The 23,314-nt window shown below is 57.6% G+C and overlaps 1 protein-coding gene across 7 annotated transcripts in view; it reads right to left on the bottom strand.

Annotated features, from left to right (window-relative positions):
• RBM19 (RNA binding motif protein 19) overlaps window positions 1–23,314 on the bottom strand; it is a 163,469-nt gene that overhangs the window by 46,600 nt on the left and 93,555 nt on the right. The window contains exon 25 of one of the 7 annotated variants that reach the window (XM_053669767.1): window positions 3,388–3,476. The exons of 3 other annotated variants lie outside the window; for them this stretch is intronic. In XM_053669767.1, coding sequence (XP_053525742.1) covers window positions 3,447–3,476 — 30 coding nt within the window. In that variant the 3' untranslated portion in view covers window positions 3,388–3,446. Of the gene's footprint in view, window positions 1–3,387; window positions 3,477–4,712; window positions 4,800–9,894; window positions 10,948–21,348; window positions 22,901–23,314 lie in introns of those variants that run through there. 3 more of the 7 variants (XM_053669765.1, XM_053669769.1, XM_053669770.1) reach the window with 3 other exon arrangements.

Genomic DNA, 23,314 nt, shown 5'->3' on the forward strand with positions numbered 1-23,314 from the left:
CGGGATTGAAACTGAGCTTCCCCTTTGTGTTCCGTCTGGAAGCAGACGTCTTGCCCCCGTGGGGACGCTGGCTTCCTCTCCACCCCCTGCCTGTCCCCAAATTCCAGTGGCTTTCAGCGCCCCACCAGGCCCTCCCGACAGCTGACATTTTACGCCGCCCCCTCGGTCAGCTCTGGGCAGCGATAACAGGATTAGTCCCGTGGAGGCAGATCACTTAATTAAACTTTGGGAGGAAGACGCTGTCTCCTCTGCTCATTGCAGCTCCGGGGAAGGGGCACAAGGGCCCCTCATCGGTCAGGCCGAGGAATTTTAACCCCTTGTTATCCATTTGGGCTCAGCCACAGTCCAAGAACATTTAACCATCATCCTCTACCTGTACATCCATCCCACACTGATGGAGCTCCTCATCTGTCCCCAGCTCTGGGCTGCATGGGGGTAGATAACTGGTGGACCTAACTGGCTTCCAAAGTTGGCTTGGCCAACAGAACGTTGCAGAAGACATGCTTTGCCAGCTCTGAGCCCAGACCTCAGGAGACCTTGCAGCCTCTGCTCTCCATCCTGCAGCCTCGCCTTCTTCACCTTGAGAATGAACCTGGGCTGGAGGATGAGCAGTCACGTGGAGATCAGCCATGGCTTCCCCAGAGAGGCCACTCGGGACCACCTGCCAGCCAGCTGTCTCTCACGCATGGTACGGAGGCCAGCCTCGGTGAGCAGAGTCACCTCCCTGAGCCGCAGCCAGCCACAGATGCACTGGAGAACCCGGCCAAAGCCAGACCTCGACCTTCAGGCTCACGGAGAAATATAAAATGCTCATTGCTTAAGTGACCGGGGTGATTTGTTCCGAAGCATTATTTTAGCCGTTGCTGACCGGTGCAGCGTCCCTGTGCTTTTGTATCAAATCCAACCACCCCTGCCCTCATCTCTTCCTGCCTGTGCACTCCCCTCACTCACTTTGCTCTAACTACATTCACCTTCTTAGTTCCCTTGTAAGAGTCTTGCTCTTTCCTACGTCATGGTCCTCCCAACCATTCAGTCTTGCATTTGGTAGACTCTCAATCAACATTTGTGGGATGAATGAATGAATGAATCAATGAACTGACACAGCCCCTCCTGGCCCATAGGGGGCTGATCCCCCAGTGGAGGAGGTGATGTTACCAAATCACAAACTCTCCATGCTAGAAGGAAAAAGACTATCGTGGCTGGGAGGCGCAGGTTCTTCCCTGAGCAAATGACGTGTGAGCTGAGATCTGAAGGATAAATAGGCATTGATGAAGTGAGGAGGGCATGGAAGAGCATTTTAGGCAGAGAGAACAGCAGGTGCTAAGACCCTGAGGCAGGAGGGAGTATAATAAGCTGGAAGGAGTAAAGAGCAGCCAGAGTAGGGGATTTTCTTTTTTTTTTTTTAAGCCACAAGAGGCCTTTGAAGCACAATGGTAGGGGAGTTGCCCCTTCCTCTGTCGTGTATGTCCACACTCTTCCTCCTTGGGCAAGAGGGGACTTGAATTTGGGGCAGGCAGAGATCCTAACTTTTAGCCAGACACCCTCAAAGCTCCTCCCAGGATTCATAAGACCCAGTTTCTCCCATCTGGTCTCATGTCTTCCAAATGAGACCACCAGAAGCCCACCCTGAAGCTAGTAAGCACAGGAGTTCTCCTTTACGGGGCTCTTAGGAAGTGCTTGTGCTTAACGTTTTACACTTCTATCTCAGACCTCAGCACTTCCCAGGCCCATAAAAGAAACTACCACTATAGCAGCTCATTTCTCTTACAGTCTGAGTGGCGATGAGCTTTTATCTCAAAAGCAGTTCTCTCTGGTTTAATGGATGCCTAAAGCAGGAAAGATCGTCTTGATTGATTACTAATGTCTGCCGTGGTGCAGAAACGGAGGGTTCATAATGCATGCTACCTATTTGCCATCTTGCTTGAGAACGCTCTGTGGTAGTTCTTCAAAGATCCCAACTCAGTGTGGTAGCCAAGCTGACCGGCCAGGGAAGACTTCCTACCAGGGAAAACCTGAAAGGACGAGTTGCTAAGGAGCCCGGCATGGAAGTAAAGTGTGGGGGAGGGAATCGCAGAGGCTGGGACTCGAAAGAGCAGGTCCAGCATCGGTCATAGGAGACGTCAGATCTGGCCTCAGGCGCTGGACTAGGGAACTGATTCCACGTAGGGCTTGCCTGCTGTAGCCTGACAACGCTCTGGTCTGGGTGGATTTCTCGTGCCACGGCTCTGCGATTTGGCCAGGGCAACGACACTAACTATAGACAGACTGGTCTGTGGCCAAATCTGGCCTCCAGCTTGTTTTTGTAAATAAATGTTAGGAGGATGCAGATATACCCTTTGTTACATGTTGTTCCTGCCTGTTTTGCCTGCAAAACTGACAATGTTCACCATCTAGCCATTTAGAGGAAGAGCTCGCCCACCCTGCATCAGATGGACCAAGGAATGTGGGTGTATCTTCAATCTGAAAAGGATGCACAAAACCAGCCAGCGGGCCAGAGGCTGCTGGCCCCTCCCAGTCTTCCTTTCCTGCCTTCACTCAGGGGGCAGAGAATCCCCAACTGGGGCTCTAGGGAGGGCTTTTCTCATGATGGGGAGGAGGGGCAGATCATCACTGTACGAGGCAGGTCCCACGGAGTAATTGTATAGTCTTCCCAGCCGCCCTGTGAGGCATCATGGCCCACTCTTTGCAGATGGGAAAGCTGAGGCCCGTGGAGGGAAAATGACTTGCTCAGGGCCACAGAGTGAGACCTGGGACACAAACCAGTTTGTCAGACCGTCGATTTTGTGTTTTTCTACACTGTGCCTCTCTGAGCTCTTATGGGATTTTTTTTTTGAGAGAGAGAGAGCAATGAGACTCAGAGGCATTACTCATTGTTAACACGGGTGACTATAGGTAGCGCCCTCGTAATGTTCTATTGTTTCTATTATTACAATTGTGCGACTACAACATGCCAGAAACATTATGCATAATTCCCCCCTGTCCTGACAACAGCCCTTCAAGATAGGTCGTGTTATTCCCCCCAGTTTACAGATGGGAAAAGTGAGGCCCAGACCGGGCTGGCATTGCCCACCTCTACCTCAGCCTACAGGCTGCATCTGCCTTTGGGGAACACAGTGCCGTCAGCTTGCTTAGTTCATGTTTTCATGGTCCAGATGTTCCAGAATGTTCCCATGTGGTACCTCCTGTCTGCGGGAGGGGTGCAGGAAGCTGAGGCCCGCGGCAGGACTCGGGCCTTTCTTTCCAGCTGGGGCCGCTGGGTTAGTCTCCCTCCCGCCCTCTGCCGCCTTCCTCTTTTTCCAGCCCCTGAGCAGAACCCAAAGCCCCCCTGTGCCCCCTCAGCCCTCCCCTCCAGGGTCGGCCCCACGCCACCCCCCGCCCCACCGAGTGCCGAGGAGGACAGTGATGGATTTGGGCCAGCCTTCATTTTCATTCCTGGGCCTCGCGTCTCAGCAGCTCTCCCTCCCTCTGCACGTCTCCTGCAGACGGATGACAAGCGAGAATGTCTGTGACCCAGAGAAATTATCTTCCCTTCTCTTTCACGGCATAATTTTCTGCCCTCTCGTCTGGACAAGCCTGGGTGATTTTTAGCTACAAAAAGAGGGGGGGAAATTATCATTCAGGAAAAAAATAGAAGGAGGCTCCTAGCTCTCCGACAGACAGGCTGTGTGCCGGGTGAAAATGAGAATCTCCTGTCTTGTGAGCGCCAGGGGACGGCGTGGGGGGTGGCGTTCACACTCGTGGGGCGACTGTGGGCACCCCCAGGGCCAGGCCCACGGCTCCAGGGGGTTCCAGTGGCTTGTGGCACCTGCGGTGTTTTCCAGGGGGACCTGAGTGTCCACCCACATGTGGGTGCATGCCTGGAGGACTTCAGGGGACGAGGACAGCATGGTCGAGGGTCACCTGTGAGCGCCCAGCACCACCTCGCAGTCCAGTCTCACGGTGCCCAGGACCTGGGCAGCGACCCACCCAGCTTTCGGCTTTTGGGAACTTTCTCTCCCCATCACACACACACACACACACACAGCCACGCACTCAGGGCCTGCTCCCCAGGGAGGCGAGATGAGCGTTACTGACTTTTTAAAACACCGTTTTATGTATCTGATTTAAAATTTCAAACAAACACAAGAAAAGGTTTAGCCAAGGAAGGTCCATCTGTTTTCTCAGCCTTCAGACAACCACTGTTAAGGGTTTGGTGTCTGTTTTTTCAGACTTTTCCATGCAAACACTGATTGTAGAAATGTACTGACCGCTCCCCTCCCCCTTCCCACGGTGACACAGGAATTGCTGAGCTCTTCATTCAGCACGGCCACTTGCTGTGTGGCCTTAGGCAAGTTGCCTAACCTCTCTGAACCTGTTTCCTCATCTTTAAAAGGCCACAGCTATGGATTATCTATTATGGGGAAAATTAAATAAATTAGCAAACATGCTTGACCAGTGCCATGCATATAGAAAGTGGTTAGTAAACATCATCTACTTTTTTAAAGAGTTGTCCAGTTCTGTACTGGGGAGCCCTATGACTCTGGTGGGCTATCTCTGGTCTGGGGGGGGCGTTGGGGTACACGCTCCCCACACCTAGCACTTTTCACATAGTGTGAGTTATTTGGGAAAATAGATTCCCCTGCTTGACACTAAACACGCACACACACACACACACACACACACACACACCAGCTGTTGTAAAGCCACCAGCACTGAGATCCGAGTGTAGGTATGGTTGCCAGACTCACCTAGCCCAATCCTGGCTGTACTGTGTGAACTTGGACGAGTGACTTTGCCTCTCTGGGTCCCGGTTTCCCCTTCTATAACACAGGGATAAGAACAGCAACAAGGGCTCTCATGAGGAGTAACTTAGAGAACACGTGTAAACCTGACGGTGTCTGGCATAGCGTAAACACTCTCACAAGCAGAAGTTGTTATTATTAATATTATTAGCTCTGGAGGTGAGTTTGCACAGAACAGGTTAGAGGGGGCGGTGTTCTTGTTCAGGGCCTGGAAGCCGCTGGGCTGTTTGAGGCAAACCAACTGGTCTGCATCCTTCACCTCCTGCGGTCCTTCCCCTCCCCCAACTGACGGCTGTTACTTTGAGGTCAGCGATGGGCCTCCAGGGGCTGTTGAAGTCCCCAAAATTATGCCCACTCACCCTGCTTTCCAGCCACTAAAAGGGGTTTTCTTTCCTGGCAAAGATCCTTAGCTTTCATCAGACACTCGGAGTGGTCGTAAAGCCAGGAGAGTTAGGAGGTTCAGAGGCTTCGCAGTGGGCTCTCTGCCTCCTGCAAAGCTCTGCTCCTGTACTACGGGGCGGCCAGTCCTCGCACCCTCTTAGGCAGTGATCTGAGGTTGCCAGGGTCCCCGGTGCCCTCCAGGGGGCATGCGGGGCCCTCCCTGCTCCACACTGCATCTTTGTGCTACCAGGTTCTCTTCACACACCCCAACCCAAAAGCATCGCATCAGACTGAATGCAGGAGCAGGGGTGAGCAGCTGGGTGTTTTCTGTGAAGCCAGGCGTTACAGAAATTTGCAAAGATGTCACACAATGCCACTCCTCTCACTAAATTGATTATAGTTTTCGGAAACGATCAGCTTTCCACAAAATATGTGACTATGTAATTGAGTTTAGTATTACCATTTTAAGTGTCTCAGTTTTCATTTCTAAACAATAAATATCAATAGATAGCTTTAGGAGGTCCTCACTATTTTAGGAGTGTAACGGGGTTCCTGAGACTTAGAAGTTTGAGAACGGTCGGTCAGTCTACGGAAACGTGCGTGGCTGTGACAGAAGGCACAGGACGTGTCTGTCATCTGGGAACAACACGGAGAGCACCTTCCAGCGAATTCTTACCCGTGCAAACACCATGGGACCACCACCCGGAGGGAGTGAGGGAAGGTTTCCAGCCCACGGGCAGGCCACCTTGAGTTCCTCCATCACTGCCCTGTCCCCCAGGGCGACCGCTGTTCCGACTCCAGTCACCATCTTTTCCTTTAGCCTCTTCTTGAACTTCGGACCAGCGCAGCCCCACCCGATTTTGCACCCAGCTTCCCTCGCTCGGTGAGCGGGCTCAGGGAGAGTCGTCCTCGCTCTTTGCGCAGCGGCTGTTTCTTTCCCGCCGCCGCCCCGCCCCGCGATCAGCCAGGCAAACGAGCCGCTGTCGCCGACCCAGCCTCCCGCCAATGCACCCTTGGCTGCCAGCCGTTAGCTCTTGCAAACCAAGCTGCTCTGCACATTCTCACACAGACCTTCTGGTGTCTATGGTCTTATTTTATCCCTTTCAACTTTCACCTTACACCACAAATCCAATTTTTCATGGCAAATGGGTCAATACATATACTTTATGCAGGTGAGAAAAGGGAAGTTAGAGGGCTGCGTGGCTGTCTCTCTGCAGCTGGAGAAAGGAACAGCTTGCCTCGTGTGGCCCAGAGCAGAAAACGGAACCAACTCCCGGTCACTCGGGGCCTCTGCAGATCTCTTAGCTTCTCCCCTGTAAGTCTGTATCTTCAGTAACACCCAAGTCTTGAGGCACTTCCTCCAAACTACTTTATTCTAACACTGACAATAGTTTCATCTTCGGCATTCATGCCAAGTCTGGAGTTTTCTAGGCGTAAGTTAATCATGTCCTGGTTGAGAGACAGCTGTCACTGCTTCCAGCGAGAGAACGCGGCAGCGAGAACATTGCTGATTCTAAGTTCTCACAGCTACCGTGACATCCGTCTTCCAGGTCCATAATCCTTTGGGCTTAGATGATTCAGCATGCGGGACAGTCTGGACACAGTAGGTCTTCGCCAGGGGTTTGTTGAGTGAATGTCAACACGCCACAGTCTCTGGCAGAGAGCTGCAGCGTCGGGGCCCTCCCCCGGGGCGTGGAGCTTCTCCAGGTCCTTCTCTGAGACCTTGGGACTAACTAGATCGAGGGGGCAGGATCGGCACTGCCCTGCTGCTGGCACCCTGGAACCGGGACTCCCGCGTTCCTCCGCCCCCTGGGATGCCTGCTTTCGACCACGCTCCAGGCAGCCCAGCGCTGGTGGCTATACCACGATTTCTATTTCAGTGCAGACCTCTGCTTCACGAGAACTGACTCAGGCCTCTGGAGAAAACACACACCACCGGATAAATGTTCTTTTTCCCTTGTGCTCTCATTGGGTAAGTAATTCGTCCATGTTTATAATTTTCCTTTCCTATTTCACACATTTATTGTCATGATGTGCCTCAAACCCTGGGAATCCAGGGCTGGGGGAGGGCTTCTTCGGAGCTTATGCAGAAACAAATATTTCCTTTTCTCCATCACCTTTGGCCCTCCCCCCACCCAGGTTCAACAGACACACCAATGAGCCCCAGAAAGCAGTCTTTCTCAAGCGGAGGAGTCTGCCCACCAAACTTGCTTGCAGGTGCACTAAGGACCCTGTCTGTCTCAACGCACTTTCCCTTAACCCTTTCCAATAAACATAGAACTTGAAGCAGAGATATTCAAGTAAACAGCAGGCTCATTTTGCCATCAAAGAAGACTCTTCCAGGCCTGGTGCTCCATTCTAGCATGTCCAGGCTGCTGCTTTTGAACTCGGATTCACCTACATTGTTATTCACCTCTCCCCAACCCCACTCCCTCACTCCCTGTACCAGCCCAGGAATGCTTTAGACAAATAACAGTAAAACCAACTAACTGTATCTTCAATAGATGGGGGCCATTCTTTTCATATAACGAAAAGGCTGCAGATGGGTGGCTGGCGTTAAGTGGCCCATCTGTCTTGGCGATTCTTGGCTTTCCCCTCTAGACTGCAAAATGGCTGCTGCGGCTCCAGGCATCACAGCCAAGTTAAGAGCAAAAGGAAATACGGTAGGAAGAGTGCCTGCGATTTTTTCTTTAAATCAGGGAAACAAAAAACTTTCCTGGAAAGCTTCTAGCAGTTTTTTTTGCTGAGGTCTGTTGGCTGTGACTCAGACACCTCCAGCTGCCGGGCGGGCAGTGCAGGTGAAGGCAAATGGAAACAATTGGTTGTCCCACAGCTTCTGCCACATCCTCTTTCCACCTGCCTCCCCCCTTCACTGCTGCATCACCTCTTTCCTGTTGACGGCGAGCCCTCCACAGTGGCTTCTGTGTGACTAGATATCCCTGGAGTCTCCCCTTCACAGCACCCACTGGGGTCAGGGAACCCTGGCCCCTGTAAGTCCTCAAGCACAGTGCCTCCCTGCTTCCTTTGAACTTGCTCATCTCTCTGCCCGAGGTGTCCACTGCAGTTTTCGACAGGCACAGGTGGCTTTTTTCAGTCTCCAAGTCTTGGCTTAAATGTCACTTCCTCTGAGCAGCCTTTCTGGACCACTCCTTTGCTCTGTCTAGCCCTCATCCCTGTGTGAAATTATATATTTATTTGTTCCTGGGTGAGTGTCTCTTTTCCCATGAGACCTAAGGAGGTAAAACTTTCTGTCTTAGCTATGTGTTCCCATGCCAAGGGCAGTGCCAGGCCGTCAATAAATATTTGTTGAATGAATGAATGAATACGAGAAAAGAGGAGGAAAAAAATGTCCCTAGTCTCAGAACTGGTGGCAGATATTGTCAAGTAGGGACAACAGCACAAACAAGCCCAGAACTTTTATGGTTCTAACAGCATTCTCGCCAGGAGAAAAATGCTTGCGTGTACACACAAACATACACACACACACACACACACTCCAAATTGAAACAAAACCAGAAGAAAAAAGCTGAGGAATGTTGACGCATAGTAAAAATAAAGACACATTCCTATTCCCCACCTGCCTGTTTGCATCATTTCTCAGTCCTAAGGACCACGGGGCTGGAGAGAGCGGCAGCAGCAGAGAGAGAACAGAATTAATCATTCGAGCTTCTCTTTTGTGCGGTCCTTTCCACATGGGCCCGAGCGCTGCTAGCTTGTGCGCGCAGGGGCCTGGCTGTAAAGCACATGTGCACCTTTGTTCGGAAAAGGCTCCGCCTGAAAACCGCCCAGTCTGGCTGGCGGGGGTCTCGGTACACACGCGGTTACTGGCCCACAAAGGCCGCTGTGGTTGTCCCTTCTTCGCCCCAGCAGGCTCCCACCTTCATGTTCCTCTTTCTGAAAGGTCATTCCCATGCAAAGGTCATGTCTACTAAACTTGAACCCTCCAAGGCCAGTGGTGAATCTTATCCTTGCCACTCTGGTGCCTAGCACCTCCTGGGTGCTTATTAAATGCTTGTTGCCTTCCTACCTGAACCCCACTGATTCCCGACCTCCGAAGAGGCCGAACTTCCCATGTGAAGCTTATTCAACCCATTCTTGTCTGAAGAGCCCCAGCCCTACTCGAAACTCTTCCCAGCACAGGGTCTGTGGCCCTGGCCCTCAGCGCCCAGCTCTGAGCTGGGTCCATGGCCAAGTCGGGTCCTTCAGAGGAGCCACAGCAGGGGAGGCACTCGGAACCCTGAGTGCAAAGTCCCTGCTCCTGGGAACTCGGAGCCAAGCCAGCTGTTGCTTTGTGTACAGGGGGGTTAGAAAGAAGCTTAAGGATGCCTCCTCCACCCCCGCTGCCTCTGGAATATTCTGGATTTGAAGAACATCAGTTTCATGTGAAGGGAGCCCCGAGGAGCAAGTGAGTGGAGAGAGAAGCAGGAATCAGCGTCTTCAGAGGCCTCGTCTGGAGTCTCGTGGGTGGAGCCCCAGACAACTGTTTATCTCCTTCCTCCCAGGACAACCTCAGAGCCCGGGCCACGCCCCCCGCCACGTGCAACGCCCCTCGTCACGTGCAACGTTCCTCGCCACGTGCAACGCCCTGCCACGTGCAACGCCCCTCACCACGTGCACCACCCCGCCACGTGCAACGCCCCTCGTCACGTGCAACGCCCCCGCCACGTGCACCACCCCGCCACGTGCACCACCTCGCCACGTGCAACGCCCCTCGTCACGTGCAACGCCCCTCGCCACGGGCAATGCCCCGCCCCTTCTCTGACAGCTGCATTCACAGGCCAGTTTGCTTCTCTAGTGCCGCCCTCCACCAGATTTGACTCGGGCCCCAACTTCTGTGGGTGTCCAAGGACGGTGGGCTCAAGCATTTGGCACCTACTACCCCCTCTGCAGAGGGGCAGAGCTGGCCTCTCTGCCTGTCTGGGTGACCCCAGGTGAAGTCCGGGGCACGTGGGTGTCGCCAGGCAGCAAACACTGCGAACCTTGATAGCATCTCCCTTCTCAAGGCACTGGGGCTGCGCCTGGAGCCCACGGAGGTGGCCCCGGCCGCCTCTCGCCAGCAATGCCGTTATCAGAACCAGAAGAGGGAATCTGAATAAAGAAGAGCTGGAGACACCGTGGCCCCTCCCTGACACCGTGGTTTTCAGGCGACACGGTTGTCCCGGTCGCTGTCATACAAACCCTTTCCCCGTAAGACGGCAGGTCCCAGGGGGAGAAGGGGTGAAGTGGAATATTTTATCAGCCGTGTACATATGTAACCAGAAACGGGGCTGAAAAGCACAACCTTGCTTCCCTGAATAGGGGGACGGGGTGGGGGCGGAAGGGGCTGGCGGAGGTCAACAGCGAGCACACGGCTGTGACTGCGGGTCTCGTCCTGTGTTGTCAGTGAGGAAAGCGCCCCACAGAAGGGTGCTGTGGGGATAGAGTTTAAAAGGCGCCTTGTTTCTGTATTTAGAAATAAGAATCCGATACACATATCAACGGTGAGGTGAAAAATAAGTCCTTGAAAACCACGCGAAAATGTGAGCTAGATTTCTCGGTCCCCAGCCCCTCTTCACTCCTGCTTGGCAGACAGGACTTGCTCCCACGATGGGCCCAAGTTCCAAGTTCATCCTGCAGCACAAGCAGGTCAGCGTGGTGTTTGGATGGAGAAAGTCTGGCTTCCCCCCTGGGGGTCTGAAGAGGCAGGAGGTTGTCCAGTCAGAGGGGTGGACAGTACAGTCTCTCAGGCTGTTCCGCCAAAGGCGGCCATCACTCCCCGGCCTGGTACGCAGCATTATCCCACAACCTAAAGAACAAGGTAAACGTAACAAAACTGTGGTGAAACCCTCGCTTTGCCCAAGATACAGTGTGAAAATCACCCACCTCACCAACAGCCACCGGCCCACCACTCGCTAAGGTGTGCTGCAGAGGAGGCTGGTGTTTCGGCCCTGCCAGGTCTGCTGCGCTGGCTGGGGGACCCCTGGGGGCGCAGGTGGACCTGCAGACTGTCTGGGAGGCAGCAGTGAGACGTTTTCCTGGTGACTGTCCCCAGGCACATTTCCACAGAGCACAGCCCGGGAAGGCTCAGACGCGAAGACCCCACACCCGCCAGCTGCTCCGCCCAGATGTTCAGGGCGGGGCCTCTGCCACAGGCTCATTCAAAAGTTTGAGATGATTAAAGTTAAGCAAAGAGGGATGGAGAGAGAAAGAGAATGAAAAGGGAGGGAGAGGAGAAACGAGAAAAGCAGGAACCCATCTGGGCAATGCATCACATTGAAATTGCCCCGCATTAAAAATTCACCAGCCAGTGAATTTTCAGGGGATTTGTAGTAATTAGATGACAAAATGCTGGCAAATCTCAGGCTTGCCAAAGATGTTGCTCAGGGGTCAAAGACTCGACACTTTCGGCTGGGTAATTTGTAAGTGTCAATCACTGGCAGCCATCAGAGAGAAGGAGGCGAGCTAACGGCTGCATTCTAACGAAGTCCAGACGCACACGTCCGCCCGCCGTCTGCCGGCAAACCCCAGGACCCCGGCCGCCCCACGGGGGCACAGGGAGCGGCTGGGCCCTGCCTCGGGCTGCGAGCTGCGTGGGCCAACCCAAGTTTCCCACTTCCTATAATCTTTCGGGAAAGCAGCAGCTTGCTAAGAGTCACCGTCCCTCCTTCGTGGAGGAGACTTTCCTGTGGCCGGCCACCAATGCAAGGTGCAACGGAGCGTTTATGCAGAGGACTGATCACCCGGCCTCAGTACCTGCCCTGGGCCTGTCTTCTCATTGGCAGGTCTGTTCTGACCACAGGAGGGAGAACCTAACTCTCTAACTTCCTAACAGATTCCTTCACTCAGTACCTACATGCCTTTGCCCCAGATGCTGTTCTGGGCTCTGAGGACTCAGCAGTGACCAAGGTAACACACCTGCCCTCCTGGAACATTCTAGTTGGGGGAGGGAGGAGGAAGAAACAATAAACAAATAAACAGGAAGCATGTCAGAAGGTGGCAACTGCTAAGAAAATGAGTATCGACTTTGAAGACCCTGGGAATGAGGCCTCCTGGGTGAACCCACACGGGAGCAGAGGCCTGGTGAAAACAAGAAGGGCGAACTCAGCAGAGGGACCTGCAGGCAAAGCCCTGAGGGTCGGCTTGGGGGATTCTGAGAATGGTCAGGAGACTGGAGGTTGTGGGACAAAGGTGAGGATGCAGTGGGCTTTGGTCCCGTGAAGCTGGACTCAGCACAGCCCCAGTTGGGTGACCCCTCCTCGTATCTGCTCCCAAGGTCCTGCCTGTGGGCCTGGCCACCCTGGGTGAGAGGATCTCGGTCCAGCTGCTCATGCTGATTGGAAACAAGCCACAGAAGGAGAGGGATGCTGCCTGGCATTGCCTGGAGCCCAAGCAGGAGACGGGTTCCCACATGACGGGTGTGTGCAGAGGGGCCTTTCTCCTCGCTGCCCCCACCATCAGGGTTATTTCCTGCAACGGGCACTGGCTGTGGAGTCAGACAGACCCCGGGCCCTGGAGCCTGGGTCTGCCATTTCTGAGCTGTGTAGCCCTGGCCAAGCGGGCACATCCCTGAGCCCGTCCCTACATCTGGGAAATGGGCAGAGAAGCCCCTCTCACAGGGCTGTGCACAGGCATCAGTAATACCCCGGGCTCAGCGGGGGCTCAGCAGGAGCATTTCCGCCTCTGACCCAGCAGCTCATACACAAGACAGGACCCGACTCCGGCGGGCCCCATGAGTGTCCCACACAGAAGACTCCTGCGGCTAAGCCACACTTTAGGGAGATGAACCTCCCCTGGGTTTAGGGGGCAAGCCTCTGCTTTAAAGGATAAGCGGCTGGACCAGGGTCCCTTTGTACAGTTTGTTGCAAAGCGGACTCTCTGTGCAGGAAAACATGCAGGAGGTGACCACTCAGGGTGGGTCGGGGGAGGGGCGGGCTGGCCTCTAAGTCACGTTCTCCCTGGGGCACTTCCTGGTAGTTGGCTGTGGGTGGGAGCAGCACCCAGCCTGGGGCGTATTTATTCCCTCACCCACCTCCTTCCCCGGGGCTGGGCCTCCATCCCAGCGAGCCTCTGCTGCCACCGCAGGTTTAACTCGGCTGTGAAACTGCTCAAGGGGAAAATGAGAAACTACCCAGTGTCTCCCGGGAGGTGGTGGGCTGGGCCTCCTGAGCTCCAATGGCCAAGCCCCACCACCCCACGGGCGGGCAGAGGGGACTGGGAGCCCTTGGACGGACGGGAGGCAAGCACCCAGGACACCCACTTGAGATGCAAATAAAAATGAGCAGCAGCTGCAAGTCGGCTCCTCTATTCCCCAAGGCCCCTCGTGAGTATTGCCTGCCTTTGCAGTTTAGGCTGGGGAATCTGGAGCTGACCTGGCATCTGCTCAGGGATCGATGGGGCTGGGGACAGCAACGCACAGGACAAAGACAGTCACTGCCACAGCCTGTTCACTGAGCACTTACTAGGTGCAGGCACTGCGCTCGAGTGCCCGGCCGGCCACACCTCACTTCCTCCCCGAAAGGGCCCAGTGACACGGGCAGTGTGTGTGCTGTGTCCTCAGCAGGTGGCCCCCTCCTTGCTCTACCTTCCAGCCCTTCCTCTCTGCCTGATGTGATGTCACATTCGTCACCTATGGGCACAGGCTTGTGTGTGACGAGGGCAGATGACTTCCTCACCTCCCTGGGCCCCAAAGGCTGTGGCTTTTGAACCACCGGGTACTGCTCACTCTGTGCCAGGACCGCGCCAGCATGGGCACGGCCTACACGCCCTGGCTGCCGTCGGGACCAGCAGAGGGGCGGCTGTGTCGGGTACAGATGACCGCAGAGGCTCGTGTCCGGGCTCCTGTGCCCCCAGGACATGCCCCCGCCTCAGGGGTCTTGGTCTGCCTCCTTCCCCATGGACCCCAGGGCCCCGCCAGAGGGAGGTTCTAGTAAGTGCTCAGCTGCCACGGCCTCGGCAGGTGGACTGGGGCTTGAGGGTGAAAGTCAGGACCCGCAGGACCACCTTGCCAGCCTCTGCGGAGCTGGGGGTTCTGGGGAGGCCTCTCGGGTCCAGCCCCGAGCTTCAGTTTCCTCAAATGCAAACTGCAGGGAAAACAGCAGTGTCCACGGGTCACAGGGCTACCTCAGTGACTGGTCACTGGACTTGACTTTGTCATTGAATTCCAAGGGCCTAGAACCAGGATCTCAGAGAAAGACGGAGTCATCAGGACTCGGCCCCGCCCTGAAAATCTGTCAAAGATGCACTTGGCGAGCTGGCCGGGCTCTCTCACTGCAGGCCCAGCCCTGAGGCATCTCAGCGCCTCGCCGACGCTTCCTCAAGGGGCAGGGCTGCGTCTCCACATTTCAAAGACCAAGGCAGAGGCAGACCAGGCAGGCCCAGCACCACAGCTAGGGGGGCGGTGGGAAGCACAGACCTCAGGCTGCTCTAACCCCAGAGCGGTGGGGACTTTGGGCCGGGCACCCGACCTCCCGGGTTTCCGCTTTCTCGTGGAAGATGCAATAATGGCGCCCATCTTGAGAGGCAGTGGACTAGAGGGGCTAATCCACGGTGAGGAAGTGATGATGATGGCCGCTTACCGGGATAGCGGATGAACCAAGACCGGAATGGGGGCGCCGAGGGAAGGAGGGGGCGGCCCTCACCCGGTGCCCACGGTGTGCCCGGGGCCCTGTGCCCAGGTGGGGCAGGCACAGAGACGTGCACTGTCCCGCCCGAGTCACACCCCCGCCCGCGCAGTGGGTGTCCCTGTCACTGCCATTTTACCAAGAGGAGACCAAGGCACAGAAGGCCAGGTGACTTGATCCAAAAGTCACAGAACTCGGAGGGGACAGGGCTGGAATGTCAGACCACCAGCCTGGCTCATTCCCACCCAGCTGCCCTTAATTTGGGTACCCTGACCCCAGGGAGGACTCACGCTCAGCACCATGAGAAGTACTCAGAATGGGCCTGGCCTCCACCCTTGACCTTGGGACCACGTCTTCCTTGCTTGGTGATACGGGTCTGCCCCAGGTAACCCATCTTTCCCGGGGTGTCTGGCTGGCCCCCACACCTGTGGTCGGAACCCAGAGAAAGAGGGTGGAGGGGAACCGATAGAGGTCCTGGGGGCCAGAGCCTGCTCCAGCCCCCCACCCCCTGCTGCCTGTGAGGGGCCCCCTGCTCCCCAGGCTGTCTGGTGGCCCCTCAGGACCACTCTGCCATCTGCAGCTCAGCTGTTGGGCTTCCCAATTCCGGTCACATCTGCCCACACCTGCCCACCGCCGCACACCACTGCCACTCTCTGTCCCCAGACCCAGTTTGGGGTGAAAGCCTTGCTTATTAGTCAGTCTGGATCCCACTTACTGTGAATCACCAGGCCTGATTGATATTCATGAGTGGATGCACTGAAACCTCACTCCGTTGCCACATGACTCCCGCCTCAGGGAGGAGGCTGCTGAGAGGACGCGGTTCCCTGAGCAGCCCGGTCGCGCAGCGGAGCCCCCAGCCGGGTCACAGCCCCCTGGGGGCCGCCCCTGGCTGCCAGCGGTCCACCCTCAGTGGTGGTGGGGGCTGGCAGGGGCCTGCCGGGCTTCCAAGGCTGGGTGGGTGACAGTTCTGTCCCGGGTGCTGGGGTCAGTGCTCCACGGGACCTGGGCCTGCACCCCAGCTCCCCACCCCGCACCTGGCGCAGGCTAGCGCTCAGTTAGACTCAGCCCGGGCCCTGGGCTGGGCCTCGGCATCCGCAACCCTTCCCCAGGGAGGGACGGTCTAGTCCCTGCGTCTTCAGAGGAAGCAGGTGCAGATTTGAGCCTGCGCTTCTGAGTGAAAGGGCAGAGCTTCACCTCTTCCCCCCCCAAGGACTCAGGTTTCCAGAAAGCACCCTGCCTCGAGGGTCCAGTGGCTTTTGCTCCAGAAGCTGAGACCCCCCAAACAAGATGCACAAGTAAACAGCTGCCAGTCAACTCAGAGAAAACGCTGAGTGGGGTGGAAACGAGTATATTCTAGATGGATCTCCTACACGCCGAACAGGAGGGAGGTGGAGAAGTTGGGGCGGCTTTTCAGACACCAGAGAGTTCAAGTTTGGGTTTTTAGAAGGAGAAAGAGAAGTTACTTTTTAGCCGCCTCCCCTAACCCCTCCGCCCCCACTGCCAGAAATGAGTGTGCCCCAGGTGGGAGCAGGAGAGGCTCGGGGATCAGAGAGGAACCCCACTGCAGAGAAACGTGGCTAAACCCCCAACGCTGGTTTCTAAAGCCTGGCGTTTCCCAGGGAGAACGGGGTTTGAGCAGACAGCCTCGGGAACCCACACCAGTGGGTCTGGCTGTGGGAGAACCCGGCCACCTTTTAAAGGAGGCAGGGGACAAGCACAGAACCTTCTGGCGGGAGGGACTTAAGTGATGGCCCGCTCACACCTGGGGACTCGATGTGTGCCACCTGGGGCCACTCGCATGCCTAGAATTTTCCTCGTTTTGTTAGTAGAGTCTCTGAATGTCCTGGTTCTCTATGGAAGACGTGGGCTCCAGCAAATGCTCAGCAGGTGCCTCCTGTGTGTGTGGGACCCATTCTTCACCTCCCCCACCCTCACTCCCACCTTCTGGGGGGGCCCAGGACCTGCTTTGGCCAACGGGGCAGGTAGCAGACACATCTTCCTGTGAAAGCAACAAGACCTACATGTCTCTCGGGTTTCCACAGACAACTACAGCTTGGGCCTGCGACTGTGGACCTTCAGCTCTTTGAGCAAAGCTCACGGGCTCAAGTTCTAATTCAGCTGCAAAGGCAGAAACCAGGCGCAGTCACGGCCACCTAGAAAACGACCCGGGAAGGCCCCACCGGGATGGGGACCTTCATGTTGCAGACATGCTCCCGGGAGGGAGGGACACTGTCTCCCAGCATCTCTCTAAGGCACGTTTAACCATGTGACCTCCCAGGCTGCGGACAGAAGGGATGTGAGGCTGTCCAGGCCGTGTCCTCGCGGACGAGGCAGCTCAGAGGGCGCTGTGTCCCTGCCCACCTACTGATGGTCACAAGAGACATCACCCTCATCTAAACCGGGACGGTGGGTCTGTCCCAGCGGCAGAAGCGTTGCCTCCGAGAGCCCGCCCTGGCCGGCTGTCCCTGGCCTCGGGGGCCAGCTGCTGTTCGTCCGCTGAGCGCAGAGGAAGAAGCTGGCTTGCTTTTGGGGGCCCACAAAGTGTGGGCTCAACGCTGTTGTGGTGGGATGCTTGCCCTACGAGGGCTGGGCCGCGGAACCCACAAGCAGAAATACTGGAAGTGGGGGACCATGGGCTCTGGACCCAACCCACTCGGCCCCATCTCAGCCTCTCTGGGCCTGGTCGGAGTGTGGACCGGGACCAGCCGCGGGGGAGGGGCCTGGCCTGGGCCGCCACCTTCCCGGAACCTTAGCCTTGGGGCTCAGTGCACGTTTGCAGGCTGCCCCCTCACCTGTGCAGTGAGGGTGACAGTGTCTGCCTTGTGACTCAGCTGAGACTCAACCGAGCGCTCGGCAGCCTGCAGGGTGACTAGCAGGCACATGAGGTGGCAGCAGCATCGCCTGGAATCTTTTTGGGGACCAGGAGAAGGGAGGACGGGAGCAGCTGCCACCCGGAAATCTGCACAACAGAAAAATGCTGGCTGCTGGCCCACGCCCAAGGACGGGGCGCTGCGGCCCCAGTGGGTCGTTTTCATGAAAGCCGCAATTAAGGGGAAGTGGGGTTTATTAAGGGAGCTGGAGGGGACGCAGCCCTGGCTTCTGGCGACGCTCTAATTGGATTGCAGGGCCCCTTTAATTCTGCTGCTGAGCCGCAGCCCCAAGCTGCTTGAGCACTGTGGCCTCCCCTGGGCTTTCAGGGGATACTCCTTGAAGTTGGGGGAGGGGGTAACAACAGTGAGTGCTGGTACAGCCTCACGGTGTCCCCATTCAGCCCTCACATCCCCAGGGAGTTGGGACTGCTGGTGCTCAGTTCACAGGGGAAGGAGGACAGGCCCTCAGAGGGCAAGCGGCTGGCTCCGGGGCGGAGCGGGAAGAGCACAGGACGGGCAGTTCTGCCGGTGTGACCTTGTAGGAGCCGCTCACCCTCTCTGGTCTGACTTCTGAGGTGGGAAATCAGAGCGGCTGGCTTCAGGTCCCATGGCAAACTTGATGTGGGCGGTCAGTTGGTAAATATTCCAGGCTCTGCAGGCCGGACGGCCTCTTGCTGCAACGGGCAGGCCGCCCCGACTGAGAAGGAAGCCAGAGGGCCTGGGTGTGCACTGATAAAGCTGTGTGGACACAGACCGGCGGCAGCTGGATCTGGCCCACGAGCCAGGCTGCCGACCCCGGGCTTAGACTCCTCCAGCACTTGCCTCACCACTTACTACGTTTATGTTCTTAATGATTTTCTTGATACTAATTCACTGTATTTTTTATCTCCTTCTTAGAGCCTGGCAAAATCACAGGTTTGATGAGCTGGGTACTTGTAACACACACGTGCAAATAAACCCACAAATTAAAAATTGAAACCAGTCTCTCTGCGGGCCGCAGAAAGTCATCCACGCCTCGTGAGGCCGCTTAACTCAACGGTTTTCCAAGCTCTCGGCTGCTGAGGGGGAGGTTGAATGTGTGGGGGCTGGTCCTTGGGCCCTGACTTAGAACAGCAGTTCTGCTTTATCTGTGGTCTGTGTTAGGTTCTGCATAAGACTTTGGTTTGGAAAAAAGGGTCCTATGGCCAAAAGAGTTTGGAACCATCTAGAAATGGCTTCAAAATGAACTGGAAATCTGTGAACTTCAAGCTGGATTTCCCGGCTCTGCCTACTCAGGACTCAGTTTCCCACGCTGCTCCCTAGATTTCCTGAAGAAAAGCCGATGACTTCCCACTGTGCCTTTGGCCCCTCGGGGGGCCAGCACCTCCGGGCACCCCGTGGAGAACACAGCCTCGGCGACATCTGCTCGCTGCCTCCCTCGCACCCAGGGCAGGAGGGACGAACGTCTGGAGGATGCGCGCACGCACCGAGGTGTCTTCGGTTCTCCTGGGGCTGCCTGGCTCTGCGAGTCCTCGAGGATGAGGCCAAGGGCTCAGCCCCTGGGAGCTGAGTGTCCTCAGGGGAGTCCCAGGGCCACCCTACCACCCTCACTCCTCGCCTTGGTGCCCTAGGATGCCACAGCCACCGCACACTCAGCCGTAACACTCACCCGGAGGTTGACGGAAACCGCACCATGTGCGGCCCTGGCAGCAGGAGAGCTGTGTGCGGTGTCACCTGGGGAGGGTCTCCTGCCTCTCTGAGCTTCCACGGACGTCTATATTCCCACATCACCCCCCACAGCTGCTGGGAGGACGGAGAGGGGCGCTCTCCCCTCCTTCAGCCCCGCCAGGCGGGGGTGAGGGGCTCTGCGCACCTCTGCTCTCCCGGGGTTTACAGTCCCCGGGGAGGACTGACGTGGAGCCACAACACAGACACACACTCGCAACTGGGACAGGGGCCGAGGAGGAGGTCGGGTGTGCCGAGGGCATCTAGCGGGGCCTGGGCTGGTCTGCACGGGGCTTGTCAAAGTCGTCCAGAGCAGGAGATGCCTGTTTTCCCACAGCCGGGGCAATAGGGGAGAAGAAGTTGTCATTAAGCAAGTATCCCTTGGTCTTTCGGCGCTACTGCTGCTGGACAGACCGGCCGTGTTACTAGTGAACTCGGCAGGGGAGGAGCGGGCGGAGGGGACAACCCGAGAGGCGGCTCCGCAGAACGCAGGAGTGTTTCCTTCCTGCAAGGTGCACCAAAGGGTTAAAGTCATTTTCATTAAAATTCAAATTTCAGCAGGCGCTTGCCGTCCTTTGAACGTTTGACTGGCAACCATTTCATATTTCAATCTCGGCAGAACAAATTGAATTAGATGTTGAAACCAAACTCGGCTCTGTTCACCAAAGCCTGCGTGCTCGGCTCGCACTAATCCCTTCCTGGACGCGGCGGAGCACAGGCGGGCGCTGCGAGGGCTGGCCAGGCCACAAGACAAAAGGGCCCGAGGAGGCGGGGAGAGGACCCGAGGGAGCACCGAGGCCAAGGCCGCCGGAAGCTGTCTCCCACCTGGCGCGTGGGTCGCCCTGTTGGGAGACGGGCCTGAGGGCGGCCCCAGCGTTTCTGCCCTGGTTTCCCAGGTGTCCAACAGTGCCTCTCCCCCAGGGCGCCAACTACGCGTCTGACGGATGGGTGGGTGAATAGATGGGGTGAGGATTAGCATTCGGCTGTGCCCGTTCGGCCTAGCCTTTCTGAAAAGCCACAAGGTGCCTTCGCTTGCGCCCCTGCCCTGTGTGCAAGCCGGCCGGAGGAAGCCAGCTTGCATTTCCCAGGAGGAAGGAGGCAGGCCTCCCCAGCACACCCAGGCATCACCCCATGGCCGTGGGCCTTTGCTGGTGGGATGCTGACGAGGACCCAGAACCTGACTTTCAGGTACATTGCCAGTGCCCATCCCCCCCGCCCTGCAGGGCCGCAGATGAAAGGGGTTGGGAACAAACACAGCAACCACTGGCCCCTGGGGCCTGTCCCTGACTCTGCATAAGGACGGACTGGGTGAACCGTGTGCCTGCCCAGCCTGCTCTGGGGCTGGTGGCCAGAGGGCGCCGCTCCTCCCCGGACGGCAGGCCACCTTCCTGGGTTCGTGGACTCCTTCCTTCCCACCACAACCTCCTCCTGGTGGCTCCCCGTGCTATCTGCCCTGATGTGGCCCTCCCTGCAGGCCTGCTGGACCTGAGCTGGGGTCTGACTTCCTCGGCACTCACCGGGGGCAGCGCCGACAGCTCCTCCCTCTGTTAACTGTTAACAACACTAACTGCGATGGTGTTATTTGGTGTTCAGCAGGCATGAAACAACGGCCTGCTGAGTGCCTTCCATCCACAATCTTTTATTTAATCTTAAAAACAGTCGTAGGAGGCAGAATTCCTCTTACACCCATTTTAAAGGCAGGGAAATGAAGACAGGAGACGCCGAGCCCCTGGCTGCAGGTCACCTGGGCACTGGGTGCGGAGCTGAGACTCCCATCTAGCTCTCTGGGAGAAACGCGCCTCCCTGTCCCTCACCTCTGTCCTCCTGCCTGACCACTGGCCCCTCCTGCAGGTGGCCTGTGCGTCCCACCCACCAGGCCCGAGGGCTCGGCTGCCCGTGCTCCTCCCCTGAGCCTGCATATTCCCAAACCCCTCCCACCCGTCAGGGCTCTTCTCCCTGTGCCCCAGGGGCTCACCCTGCAGACCGCCAAGCTCTGCAGCTGCCGGACCCCCATGCACACAAGCCAGCCGCGCTCCTGTCTCCCAACGCCACTCCCTCTGTCCCTCCACGAGGCCAGCTCCAAGCCTCCCTCCAGTCACCCCGGGGGCAGGCCTTGCTGGCTCCCCACGTCCTCGCTGTCCCTGTCAGGCAGCTCCATGGAGGGGACTCGGACCTCGTCCGGAGGAGCTGCAGGAGCCAAGGGCTGGGTGCCGGGGAGACAGCACTCTGCCTGCATGGCCTCCGGGAGGTGGCGGTAGGGCTAGAATCCAGGGCTGGCCTCTCAGTGGAGAAGCCACGAAGAACGGAGGGCTGGGTGCCCTGGCCCCCAGCTGCCCGTTGGTGCTCCCCTGGCCAAGCCTGGCGGGAAGCACTGTTGGCAGGGGAGCCTGGGAAATGGGACCGGCAGGGCTCAGAGCAGGTGGAGATGGCCGAGGCACCCAGGCGTGGCCCTGGCACGGAGTAGCCTGGCTTCGCACCTGCCACTCAAGCCCCGTCCTGAACACCTGGGCCCACAGGCCTGGCAGGGGCAAGGGACCCCGCCGAAGCCCATGGTCCTGGGGCACCACCTCGCCTCTCCTGGGAGCCGGCTCCACTCCTGCCTGGGTCGCGGCCTCCTCCTGGTTCTGTCCCGCCCGTTGGGAGCCCGAGGGTCTGGCCAGGTGGTTCGATACGCGCCCCACCATAGCCACCACCCAGAAGCTGTGGCCGCCTGGAGTCTGCGGGACACCCTGCGGCTCCACAATTGTTTCTGCAGTCAGTTCTGTGAGCTCCCAGCGACGAGCGAGGCCTGCAGGGAGACGCCGGGCGCACAGGAGGCAGGGGTGCTGAGCCTCGCAGGGCAGCCGGGGTGTGGGGCATGGCTGGGCTCCCGGGCCACTCTGCCAGCTGGATGAAGACTGAACCCCCAAAATGCACAGACCAAGCTTTAGGCAAAAAGATACAAGGTTCTTGGACCCTCGCTTGGAGCCCCCACAGGCCCCAGCGAGGAGTAAACACAAGGGCCGAGGGCACCGACTGAGTCCAACCCCCACCTCCGAGGGAGGTACAGCAGGACCCCCATTTTAGAGAAACAGACGCTGAGGGTCAGAAGGGCCCTTGGGGGTGTGACATCACACAGCTGGGCGCGGACGGCTACGGTTCAGACCCAGTCACTGGGGCCTGCTGCTCCCCAGTGTGCGTGGGGCTCGAGCCCTCCCGCGGGCGCGATGCACTCTCCAGGCGGGAGTCGGGGTGCATGCGTGGGCACCCCAGGCCGGGGTTGGCCTGAGAACACTGCTCGCCGGGGCTGGGGACCTGGATGAATTGCATAGGGCCCCCAGCCTGTGAGCACGGGGTGTCCACCGTCAGGGACACAGCTGGGCCCCACCAGCAGGCCTGGTGTCTGGGCTCAGAGCCGGGGCTTCCTGGGCAGCTCAGAGGCCTCCCCAGCCCTGGTCAGCAGGGTCGGGGGACACCCGGGGGACGGAAACAGGGCTCGTAGTGTCGTGACGAGGATGGGGCGGGACTGAGGCCAAGTCCTGAGCTGTGAGCAGACAAATGCAGGCAGGACTCTAGCTCAGCAACCCTGGAGGGGAAGGTGAGAATGGAAGCTTCTGGAGGCCGTTGCACACCCTCGACCCTGTGCCTGGCACTTCCCATGGGTCACCGTGCCGTTCCCTCTCTCACCAATGCCTCGAGAGGCCGGGACCAGACAGTGGGGAGGTGGCTCGGCCCAGGGAGGCTGCGCAGCAGGGCCGGGGTCCCAGTGGAGTGGAACCCCAACTCCAAGGAGCTGCCTTAAGCCTCACAGGCTGGGGCACCGGGGTGCTGGGTTCTTACTCCCAGGCGCTGGGGCCCTGGAGCAAAGCCAGGACCCCCCTGTGCCCTGACCTTCCTGCCAGCAGGATGGGACCCTGTCCCGTCTCAGGGCCTTGGGGAGGAGGAGTGAGCTGGAGAACTCTCGTGAGAGCAGCACACGGCGGGGCCAGGGACGGAGCTG

The sequence above is a fragment of the Artibeus jamaicensis genome, unplaced genomic scaffold, assembly GCF_021234435.1.
Source record: "Artibeus jamaicensis isolate MK-2021 breed Jamaican fruit bat unplaced genomic scaffold, CSHL_Jam_final contig_525, whole genome shotgun sequence".
Taxonomy (NCBI): domain Eukaryota; kingdom Metazoa; phylum Chordata; class Mammalia; order Chiroptera; family Phyllostomidae; genus Artibeus; species Artibeus jamaicensis.